At 44.5% G+C, this 12062-nt stretch overlaps 2 protein-coding genes across 3 annotated transcripts in view; one reads left to right on the forward strand and one right to left on the reverse strand.

The window, feature by feature from the left end:
• Positions 1 to 9327, reverse strand: part of PPAT (phosphoribosyl pyrophosphate amidotransferase) — a 77613-nt gene extending 68286 nt beyond the window's left edge. The window contains exon 1 of the mRNA XM_035112602.2: positions 9107 to 9327. Within this exon, the coding sequence (XP_034968493.1) occupies positions 9107 to 9234 (128 nt within the window). The 5' untranslated portion in view covers positions 9235 to 9327. The remainder of the gene's footprint in view (positions 1 to 9106) is intronic.
• The window catches only part of PAICS (phosphoribosylaminoimidazole carboxylase and phosphoribosylaminoimidazolesuccinocarboxamide synthase), a 72453-nt gene that overhangs the window by 48720 nt on the left and 11671 nt on the right, over positions 1 to 12062 (forward strand). Inside the window, exons 1-4 of one of the 2 annotated variants that reach the window (XM_060278814.1) lie at positions 967 to 1099; positions 2309 to 2500; positions 2706 to 2722; positions 10211 to 10241. In XM_060278814.1, coding sequence (XP_060134797.1) covers positions 967 to 1099; positions 2309 to 2500; positions 2706 to 2722; positions 10211 to 10241 — 373 coding nt within the window. Of the gene's footprint in view, positions 1 to 966; positions 1100 to 2308; positions 2501 to 2705; positions 2723 to 10201; positions 10242 to 12062 lie in introns of those variants that run through there. The other variant, XM_060278813.1, reaches the window with a different exon arrangement.

Genomic DNA, 12062 nt, shown 5'->3' on the forward strand with positions numbered 1-12062 from the left:
AAATTGTTGGAAATGCAGTAACAGAATAGGTGATTATATGCATTGCTGGTGGGGTTGTATAAAAATTAAAAAATTTTGGGGGGATGTCTATGAGGAATTAAAAAAAATAGTGAAAGTCACTTTTAAAAGAAAACCGGAATACTTTTTATTAAGTCTGCTCCCAGAAAACCTTCCTAAGGATAGAAGAGATATTTTTCTTTATGGATGTGCAGCAGCACGATTATTGATAGGTCAGAATTGGAAAAAAGAAGAGGCACCAGGGGTAGCAGAATGGCAGATAAAATTAGTTGAATTTATGAATCTTGATAAAATGACTGCCGTAATAAGAAATGTATCGAAACAGAAATTGATTAAAAAGTGGGAATATGTGGAAGAATATTTTAGGAAGAAGAATATCCAAACTGAGTTAAGGGTCTGTTTAAGTTAGAGGAGAATAGGGGTTTTTTGTTAAAAGAATCAAGTGAAAAGGAAAGGGAATTATATTAATATGATATAATTGGAGAAATGACAACGCAAGAATATAGTGAATAGGAGAAATAAGCGACACGTTAAGAGTTGGGAAGTGGTTTTATTTTCATATTTGTTGTATGGATTCTGTGCACATATAATTTTATTGTACTTGCTTTTAAAAATGATTCAATAAAGTTTACTTTTTAAATTGAAAAAAAAAAGAGAGAGAGAGATATACCTTCCCTACTCCAGGTTTTTTGCATAGATGGAAAAGATTCCACCCCTCCTTCAAGTTCACTGGCATATTAAGAAAAAACTTGTGGGAAGAGGCCCACCTCACTTTACACTGAGAATCTGTCTGGCTACATGTTGAACTTGGGCCGACAGTATTACATATAAATAAGAATGACGTTCATTTTGCCATTATTAATAATCCACATACTAATAAAAACTGATGTCCCAGTCTGCTTCTTCCTTAGGGGTTCAAGTTGTCTTCTTCGAGCCAACACTTTAGCTATGTATTTATTATTAGGATCCATCTTTCTTAACATTTTGTCACAGAACACTTCTTGTCTTTTTAAAGAGACAGCTGCAGAAGTTACCACAGACACAGCCCCACTGAGCGTCAAAAGAAAAGCCTCTCAAGATGGTAAGAATTTATTTGCATTGTTACACTATTTTGAAGGGTAGATTGATGGCACAAATTCACAAGAGAATAAATCTCTAATGTGTTCATTTCCATCTGTGTTAAGTGCTTTGTGCACACTAAACCTGAAGAGAACAAACATCTGGATAGGAAACAAGAATGGATAAAGAAATCTGCCTTTTGTGTGTACAGGTTGCAAAGGATGCTATTGTGCGTGCAGGTAAGCTGCCTGACAAACATAGCTATGGATTCATGAGGCTGAATTGTAATTACATGCAGCCCTATCCAAACCAGCCCACATCATTCCTGCAGAATACAAAAGATGGTACACATGCTCCTCTGCCTTCCACAGCAGATGTAAATACTTCTTCATATGCTGTCTAGAGCCACTGTATACTCTGGTTCATGCCCAAGAAAGTGCCAGGCTTGCACACTCCCTCTTCCTCACCTTACACAGCCGGGTCCATAATGTTAAGACATGAATCTTCAAATAAAGTCAGCAGAAATCTACCTCTTTGCTGCATTGGGAGGAAATGCATTGGGTGTAATGTGTGAGCCCAGTACTTTGCTTGGACTCATTGGCACTCATGCACATAGCACGGAAAACCACGATTTAGCGTTACATGCAAACGCAGCCATGAAGCTATATAAGCAGCAGTGATTTACATCAATGATGCAACTAACTCATTAACAAGCAAGCTCAAAAAGACAACGGCATACCAACATAAAATCCCAAAGTTTGCAGAAGTACAATCTATATATATATATATATATATATATATATATATATATATATATATATATATATAACAAAAAACATAACCCCAACATAACCCAAGGAGAACTGAGCATGTTCATGGCCACAGATTTCTGGCCAGTGGGGGGAAGAAACAGATAACTGGGGAGAAGGGGAATGGAAGGGCTATGGCTGGCAGGCACTTTGTACATGAGCAGTCCACATGGCAACCTTTCGTTGAAGATCCCACTCACAAAAGTATCCCATGTACAGTACCTACCTCTATGAGCTCCTTTGAGGAATGGAAGGATACACTGTGATAAATAAATGTTACTGTTCACACTCTAGCAAGTTTAACAAATACATCATTCCATTGGTCCTCATGGCTTGACTATTGACGCATGCTAGATTCAAATGAGCTAAGGTAGGGTCACCTCGTCACTAATCTTTTAAATTGCTTTTCCCCCCTTTTATAGAACCCTCACCCATTCAGTTTAAGAAAAGTGTTTCTGATAACTTAACCATCCAGTCGCAAAGTGTGTCTGACAGCATGCATACTGTAATCAAGAGCCGAAGGATGCTTCTAGAGAGATTTTACAAGCAGGAAGAAATGCAAGATACCAGCAGAACACAGATGAATAGCAGCATCCCTGCAGTGCAACAGGTTGGTTTAATTCCGCTCCCCCCCATAAACATGTTTGGTTTTTTAAAAAGTTGCATACTGCTTGACGCTAACAAAACCTCTCTAAGCAGTTTACTAGAAACATTAGTGTTGCAAATAGCGAACAGTTGGAAACAATAAAAACATTTAAAGAACATGCCAAAAAGAATACAGTGAAGTGGTTTGAATCCCCGCTGCTTGCTCGGTCCCAGCTCCTGCCAACCTAGCAGTTTGAAAGCACATCAAAGTGCAAGTAGATAAATGGGAACCGCTCTGGCGGGAAGGTAAATGGCGTTTCCGTGCGCTGCTCTGGTTCGCCAGAAGCGGCCTTGTCATGATGGCCACATGACCCGGAAGCTGTATGCTGGTTCCCTTGGCTAGTAAAGCGAGATGAGCACCGCAACCCAAGTCATCTGCGACTGGACCTACGGGCAGGGGTCCCTTTACCTTTACCTTTTACACTAAAAGAATGATTTCTTATAAGTGGGGAACAAGTATTATGTGGCATTTGTAACAGTGGTGGGTCTACACATCAAAACCATTAAGAGGGCACGTGTGATGTAAGGCGATCCTGCCAGTCAATTGGTCCCAAGCTGTTAGGGGAATTATATACCAAGAGCTGAACTTGGCCCAGGAACAGATTTGGAATGAGTGCAGATCTCCAGCAAAGGTGCTGTATACTGACATGGTCTCACTCCTGTCACCAACTGTGCTGCAGCATTCTGCACTAACTGCAGCCTCTGGATCAAGAGGAAGGGGAGCCCCACATAGAGTGCATTGCATTGATCAAATCTTTAAGTCACCAATGCTTGACTGCTGTGGTCAAGTTCTGATCCAGAAACAGTCCCAGCTTTTGCACAGCTGGTAAAAGATGCTTAGAAGTAAAGCGACTCTTGGTTGACATCAGTGAAAAGCTAGTAGCCAATGATCCAAAACCACACACACACACCTGCTGCCAGAGAAACAGTGAAATTATTGGCCAGATCAACAAACTTAATTGCATAGAAAATTCATAAAAATGAAGAAATCCCTGCTTTCTCCTGTAGTTTTTTCCCCAGAGTTGTAAATTGTGCTAGTCTGTTGTTTAAATAAGGAATTAACACAGAATCCTGGCAGAACCTTTCATGGATCAGAAAACACACAAAAAAAACCCACATTTGACAAAGCCAGTTCAACTTCACAGTCACTTGTGCCACAATAGTTTTGTAATCTTTAAGCTGCCAGTGAACTGTTGGTTTTGCTGTTAATTATACAAGCTATCACAACAAAACTGCTCTGTGCTTTGCATTCCTGAAATGTCAAATACTTTAGTTTGTCAGAAGCCCATGCATGTCTAAATTTGTTTCCAGCACCCCACTTTCCATTATATGGTATGAAACTTAATCCTTTAGTAAAATTTCCCATTCTACAGTAATTCAAAGGTCTCGGACAGTATCTTCTCCTCAGTAGGTGGTAAAACAGAAAACGCAATTCAATGGAAGCAAGTTTAAAGCAATGCACATTAGGGCAATCTTTTATTTCACATATACGCTTGTGGGGGGGGGGTCTGAACTGGCAGGGCCTGACCAGGAATGAGACCTTGGGGTCATAGGGGACAGCTCTATGAAGATGTCAACCCAATGTGCTGCAGCTTTGAAAAAGGCAAATTCCATGTTAGGGATAATTAGGAAAGTAATTGAAAACTGCTGATATCATGCCATTATACAAATCTATGGTGTGGCTGCATTTGGAATACTGTGTCCAGTTCTGGTTTCTTCACTTCAAAACAGATATTGTAGAGTTGGAAAAGGTTCAGAAAAGGACAACCAAAATGGGGTGGAGCGACTCCACTACAAGGAAATGTTGCAGTGCTTGGGACTTAAATCCTGGACACCACCCTTAATGTCAAAAATGACCCTGTAAAATTTCAGGCAAAAGGAAAAAATTGTAGCCATTTCCCCAAGGACCTTAAAACTTATGTAGGCGAGGTCAGGTGAGGATTTTTATTCTCCAGAAATGAACTGATAAAGCACATTTTCTGAAAGCACAAGAAATCTTATCTTTTGAAATGAAGTATCTCTTTACTCTACAATGACATAAAGCAAAAAGGGCCAAAACATATATATATAAAAACACACACCCTGAGAATTACCGTATTATTATTATTTTGCAACAGTGGTTAATGCAAACTGTGAGGGCACCGCTTCCCTCCTTTTTCCTTGTAACAAAACTCATGGCTGTTCCATTAAAATGTTACCATGCATGCTGGCTGCCAGATGTTCAGATTGGGAGGCAGCCTCGCAAATGTTCTGATTGGGAGTAAGTGGAATGTGTTCAGAAACTCCCATAGTCTGTGGACATCTCATTCTTGCCAAAATGGAGCGTCGGTTGGAAAAAAATTAACAAACCGAAAGCTTGTTCCAAAAGGCATGCTGCAGAACAGCTTGGGTCAAGGACTCACATGACGTCTCCCCACCCCACACCCCACCCAACTTTTATTAATTAACATGGATTAAGTGACTGGATCAAGATATTCATAATATTGCTCAGTCTTCTTTCTTTGTTGGACAGCCTAGTTTTGTAACAGGTTTTATAACTAACCAACCCTATCTCGTGTTTGCAAGTAACAAAAAGGCTAGATTTGATAGATCAATAGCTTGTGGCGGTTTTGCATAGCAGATGAAGTATGTATGTTTCAGGCATTGCAACAGCTTTTGTATATGAACACATGAAGCATGAGTCCTATAAAGGACGTTATTAGTATTTAGGCTTTAGCGTACCTCCAAGAACTCCTCAAGTATGTTGAGTTGCATCCTAATGTACAGGCAACTCCCTGTTTGCATGGGAGTTGCATTCTGGGTCACCATGCACATTGACGGACTGTGCATAAGCCCACCCCACCTCATTTTCTGGCCTATGCGCGCATGCACAGTCATGCATAGATTGGATGCACATAAATCGGTTATTGCCAGTACATGGTTGAGACCTGTGACATTTTTTGTAGAAATTGGCCTCAACACAAAACTTTAGGACTTGCCCAAAAAGAAAACACCGTTAAGATGTGCCCCCACCTCCAGAAAAGCTTCTGCTCCCGTTATAAGGTACATGGTGAAGCCAAACACTAATTGTGGAAATGTTTCCGAAGGTCACTAACATACCAAACTTCAAGTATTGTATTATTTTTAGGAAGGATTTCCTAATCAGACACTGTTGTTGGCTGAAAGGCCTATTCACTCACTTCATGAGACTGAAACCTATGCCATCCCATATGTAAAAGTTTATGGACACTTAAGCAACCATTATTTTTAATGTGCCTTTCTCAAATTAGATGCCTTCAAAGTCCCCCCCCCCCTTGCATTTCACTATCTCCAGTCTAATCATATGATTTATGGCAGAACTGGTGCCATTTTGTGTGAAACAGCAACATATACAACAGATCATTTGCAGCTTGATTTTAAGAGGTCTTTCTCCAAATTGCACCCTGACTTCATTCAAAAGGGCCAAATTAGATGCAACGGGGCCATCGCCTTTCATTTCTCTGCTCAAGTCACATATGAAGCAAGCATATGTTGTTGCTAAAAACGAAATGTCTCGATGTCTAAAACTATGCAAGCGTATTGGCCTGATTATTCATATGTAATACAAAGTCACAGTTTAGTGTTGCGAGCACAAGCCTTGTGTTGCGAGCACAAGCCCCAGGTGCCTCTTCTTGTTTGTGAAACCTGGAATGAGCATTGGGGGCCAAGGGCAAGCGCTGCTAAAATGATAAGGCCCTTCTGCACCTCTTTGGTGTTTTGCTTCTGACTTGCATCACCAGGATGGTTTGTATTCCTGGTCTGTTTACTGATGCTAAAGTCAGAATTCCCCAGGTTGGGCTAACAGGGAATTCTGGCTTAATGCAAACCATAAATGAAGTGCTAAAGTAAGGGGATGGGCTGTCTGCTTCAATACTTGTTCTTGGCTTTAAAAATCATGGAACGATCATTTAAACCAGACCATAATGTTCAAGCCAAGAACTACGGCCAAGGTAATTTATGGTTTAGGAAACTGAAACAAGCCAGGATCACTAACCACTGTTTGAAAGTATTTTGTTATCCTGAACCATGGCTAACGCTAACCAGTTTGTGGTTGGGGAACAGAGCTTAACCATGAGTCCCTTGTTTGGATGGTGTGCATGCTAAACTAAACCTTGGCCTAGTGCAAGACAGCAGCAAAGAGGACTGTGGAGCAAAGTGTCTGTGAGCTCCTCTCTAGGAGTCCACATGCTCTTGCTAAACTAAAGCTTGGCTTACTGCATCACACAAACCAAGCTAGTGTTTCTTGTGCAAGTGGTACTGATCTATGATTTAGCGTAATGTGTGAATGCATCCAAGGATACTTTACTTTGTCAAGTTGATATATACTCTACTACAGACGTTTTCAACCTTTTTGAGTCCACGGCTCCCTTAACCAACTACATTCTTTCTGCAGCACCCATGTTATGTCACCCCTTGCCTGCAGAGTTGGCAGCCTCTCACCCTTTTTCAAACACCCTTCCTTGTGACTGTTCCCTCAGCCTCCTCTCTTCTCCCCTCTACTTGGGAGTCTTCTGGGCAGAGAAAGAAGGGAAAGAGGGACAGAGGCCAATGTTGCCCGTGACACCTGACTATCATTCAAGGCACCCCAGGGTACCACGGCACATTAAATGGTCCATGCACAAGTATGAAGAGATATTAAGGACTGACAAGTCAGAAAAGAGGGGGAAAGGTCGGGCAGCTATGGAAGTGTGATCTATATGTAGGGGCAAAGGTAAAGGTACCCCTGACCGTTAGGTCCAGTCGTGGACGACTCTGGGGTTGCGGTGCTCATCTCGCTCTATAGGCTGACCACAGCTTCCGGGTCATGTGGCCAACATGAATAAGCCGCTTCTGGCGAACCAGAGCAGTGCACGGAAACGCCGTTTACCTTCCCGCCAGTACCTATTTATCTACTTGCACTTGACGTGCTTTCAAACTGCCAGGTGGGCAGGAACTGGGACCGAACAACGGGAGCTCTGCCCGTTGTGGGGATTTGAACTGCCGACCTTCTGATCGGCAAGCCCTAGGCTCTGTGGTTTAGACCACAGCGCCACCCACATCCCTCATATGTAGGGGTAGGGTTTATCAGTAGAGGGATGCAGCTCACCTCCAGTTTTAGGGTAAAATTAGCGCATACACAAAATGAACTATTATATTGTTCTATTTTTACCACTGTGGTGTGTGCCATTATTATTTTCAGGGTGTTTGGTCATATTTGGCCAGATTAGGCAAGCCAATGTTTAGCGAGTATTTTGATGACAAAGCAAGCCCCAAGCAGAGATGTGCAGTGCAGTCCTGTGCACATTTACCTGTACTCAAAAGTCAAGTCCTGCTGACTTTCCTAGAATTTGCTTCCCAGCAAATGTGCATAAGATTGCAGTGTTCAGGTGCTCAGAACCTTACGAGCCATTGTCAGATATGATCAGCACATTGGAAGTGTAGTGCCTAATTAAATGGGTACTTCTTGAGGGAAGAGTTGGAGCTACTGTGGCTACAGTTTTATCTCTCTTCGCACCCCTCTAATTTCCCATGAGCAGCAATTGGGCTACAGTCACACCCTGCATTTAAAATTCTATACCACTTTATAATAAACAGTCATGGCTCTCCCCTCCCCAAGAATTCTAGAACCTGTAGTTTATTAAGGAGGCTGAGAGTTAAGAGACCGCCTGCCCCCCAAATCCCCTCACAGAGCTACAATTTCCAGAGTTCCCTCAAAAGAGGGGTTGATTGTTAAATTACTCCAGGATTTGCAGCTCTGAGAATTTTGGGGACTGTGGCTTGTTAAGGGTGCTGGAGACTGTAGTTCTGCGAGGGGGTAAATCGGAGTTTCCAGGCGTGTTTGGGGGAAGCAATGGGCTTTAAATGCACGGTGTGTTCACAGCAACAATCATGCATTCTGCATAGTTCCTGCCCTGCATATGTAAAAACATTTACATATGCAGGGCAGATAACACGTTTTCGAGATAAACAAGACTGCTTTTGCTCTAGCATGCATTAGCCAAGCAGGAAATTAAGCTGTTCCAAGTGCTTAGGCGAAACAATAGAGTTTGTGGCAGGATATAATGGGAGTTCACACGGTTCTATGACAATAATTAGAATCTGGATGCTGTGCAAGTTTGATGCCAGCCCTGGTTTTGCATACCGCTGCAGTGTTAAACTTACCTGCAACTACCGGACTTAAATATAGGGAACTGCAGCAAAAAGCCCTCGAGGGCCGTAGGATGCAATCCTGCATACATTTACAAAGGCAAAATCCAAGAAATCAATTCCACTCAGCATACGCGTGCATGAGGTGGGACACGGCTGTGCGCTTCTTTACTGCCTCTCGGCGCAGCCCGATCCTAGGAATGCACAACCCCAAAACCCCAATCCCGCTCCCACCGGTTTAAATGCACTTTCTCCCCAAGCAGTTGTATACAGGACTGGCGCGCGGCTGCATGCAACAGTTGCCTTTATAGGGAGCTTGCCCTAACAGGGTGCATCGAGCCCCCACAACCTGCGCCCAGGCCTTCCAAGCAACCCACCCTCCCCCCCGCTTCCCCAGACCGCCAGCCCCCCCGCCACGCCGTGTACCCTACCTGTGCTGCAGCCCCACCAGCCCCAACGTGATCACATGGGGCACGTCCAGCTCCGTGGGCCACATGCCGGAGGCGATGCACCCGAACACGCCGCACTCCTCCCGAATCCCCAGCTCCTCGAATTCCATGGTGCCCGAGCGAACACGTGTTGTCGTCAGCGCAGCTGCTTCTGTTATTGCCGCTGCTGCCTCCTGCCGCCGCCGCCGCCTCCTAGGTTTGGGGGGAGGGGGGGAAGGAGGAGGCGGCCTCAGAGGCGCAAGTTCCTCTCCGTGCCCACCCCTCGCGCCCGCCTCATTTACATGCATACATTACGAAGGGAAGGGGCTGGGGGGGGGGAATTCCCCGCCTAGGGGCTGCTCCGCGCGCCCGCGTGGTGGTGTTGGTTTTCCCACCCCAGAGCAGAGCAAGAGAGGTCGCCTTTCCGTGTGTGGGGGGCTACTTTGCATCTGTCTGTGGACACAAGTTAGCGCCCTCTCACTCTTTCTCTCTTCCCACACAAGTTTACTTTGTTTTCCACTCTCGGCGCGCGCACGCGCTTCTGAGGGCGAGTTTTGCCCAGGGGCTCCGGGTGGCCAAAGTGATGAAGACACCGCGGAGGGCGGAGGGAGCTCGAAGCTGGGCTTTGCGCGCGGCGGAAGGCGTTTCCCCCCCCCCCTTTCGGAAACGGAGTTAAAGGGAATAAAGGGATGGGGAGGGGACTTCGGTTTTCGCGCCACGGAGCGCGAGGCGGGGGAAGGGGGCGTTGGCGGGCGCTCGCCTCAGATTGGAGAAGCGGTACCAAAGGGTCGTGGGGGTGTGTGTTAAAAACATCCCATGGGTGGAGGAAAGGGGGCTGGAAGGCAGGATGTGGCCCCGGCGGAGAGTTTTAGGTGGCCCAACCCCTTCCCTTTCCAATGAGATGGAAGCGTTGGGTTTCTGCAGCCGCGCCCCGCCCCCCTTGGCCGCCCCCTTCCGCTGTCCTCCCCCCCCCACCTTCTTACGCAGCCCCAAAAGTGCCTCCGGACTCGGAATGTCGCGCGCTTCTTTTTCGGGTCGCTTCCCTCTCGTGCTGCGCTTGTCCTCGCGCGTTGCTAACTTGGTTTTGTTCTATCCTAGGCGTCCCAGGCGGTCTGTGCGATGCCTCCCATACGCTCAGGTGAGTCGCTTCGCCCGTGCTGCCGGAGGGAAAGAGCTGGCGGCGGCGTCCACCAGTTGCCCCTCGCCAGGGACGGACCTGCCTGCGTAGTAGAATTGTATCCCCCCTCCCCATGTAGATTGTAGGGGAATCGTGTCTTCGGTACTCCCCGGGCTTTGTTTCAAAAGTTTTTTGCGGGGGGAAACTGGTACGCAGCCTTAATATGCGTTATACCTATAGGCAGATTCCTGTTGCATGGAGGACATTTTCTCCTAAGATTCTTCTGTGGGCACTGTACAGATCTGCTGCTTGAGAAAGGGAGTTTCAAAAGTTTTATGTTGCTTAGTCAGATTTCACTTCAGTTGTGCTTATCTAGCTCTACTGAGGACTAAGGTGAATAATCCAGTGCTCCCCCCCCCCCAGTTCCTTTGTATAAGAAACAACACATGCAATTGTGTTGATTTCACATGCCTCATATTGTGTTCACAGTCTGTGTGTGCTGGGCAAGCAGTTGAAATTTGCTATAAAACAAGGAGTGCATGCAGTTATTTTGATGCATGTAGTGTTGCATGAGATCCTCTGCATGCTTTCTGTGCAGGAGGTGCAGGTTAAAATGCCCTTGGGCGTTTTCATAGATATGACTGGAATTTGAGTGTCTGCCTCAAATTCCCTGAGTTCATGCCCTGAGTTCCAGCCAGCCAAGTTTTAATGGACTATGTAAGGATCCACACGTGTCAGTCGGTCAGTTTTATTGCACATAGCCAAAGGCTGCCGCAATGTACACAAAACCATTCAACAATTAAAAGAAAATATGCTAGATCAATACAAATATCTTAAAACATTTATATTATCAAAGCATTAACTATTCTAACAGAGCTATAGAAATACCTTAATATACAGGTTAAGACTTTAAACAGTACAATTTATAGGATCCACACGTGAAGAATGAAGTTTCTATTGTACAATATACCGTAATTTGGTTTAAGGCATGCTTCCTCAACCTTGGCTCTCCAGAGGTTTTGAGACTACAATTCCCATCATCCCTGACCACTGGTCCTGCTAGCTAGGGATCCTAGGAGATGTAGGCCAAAAACATCTGGAGGGTCGAGGTTGAGGAAGCCTGGTTTAAGGGATTTATACTGCATCCTTCTGAAGGTTCCTAGTGTAGATGAAAAGTTAAAATTGGAATAAAGCTAATGTTAAATTAATAGTAAAAAAGCAGGCATCAGGAACAGAAACAAACAGTAAGAATAAAAGGAATGTACAAATGATTTTTTTTAAAAAAGTATTAAAAACCTGGTAATATAAAAGGCCTCTGGTGCTGAAATGACATCAAAGTAGGTCCCCCAGGGAGAGCATTTCATAATGAGGGTTTTAATCAGCAAGTAGGTCCTTTTCTCTGCAGCCATCCTCTGTATGTCAGACAGCAAGAAAATCTAAAGGGCCTATTCAATCTCTAACTTTATTTCCAGAAGCGAGTCTGGAAATAAACTGGGAACCAGTGTAGTTTGCAAACCACACATACAATGTGGCTGTAACACCCAGTAGCAGCTAACACCCTTGCAGCCATATTTTGAACTAATTGCAGTTTCTGGACCATCTTCAGAATTACATCTGATGTTCGGTTGTAGGGTTATAAGCAAGTTCTGCCAAGGTTTTGCTCCATTGAAGTTTTCATAGATTTGTCTCTTTTATCATTTTGAATACTGTGTATCTGGAAATGTGAATGCAACTAGCCTTACAGTGAAAGTTGCATGCATATTAGTTGAACTGGGATCCTTACCATCTGATTTGCATCTGCTTTTGTGGAGAGACTGAGGTTTACCTCACAGTAAGATCCAC

The sequence above is a fragment of the Zootoca vivipara genome, chromosome 9 (assembly GCF_963506605.1).
Source record: "Zootoca vivipara chromosome 9, rZooViv1.1, whole genome shotgun sequence".
Lineage (NCBI taxonomy): Eukaryota > Metazoa > Chordata > Lepidosauria > Squamata > Lacertidae > Zootoca > Zootoca vivipara.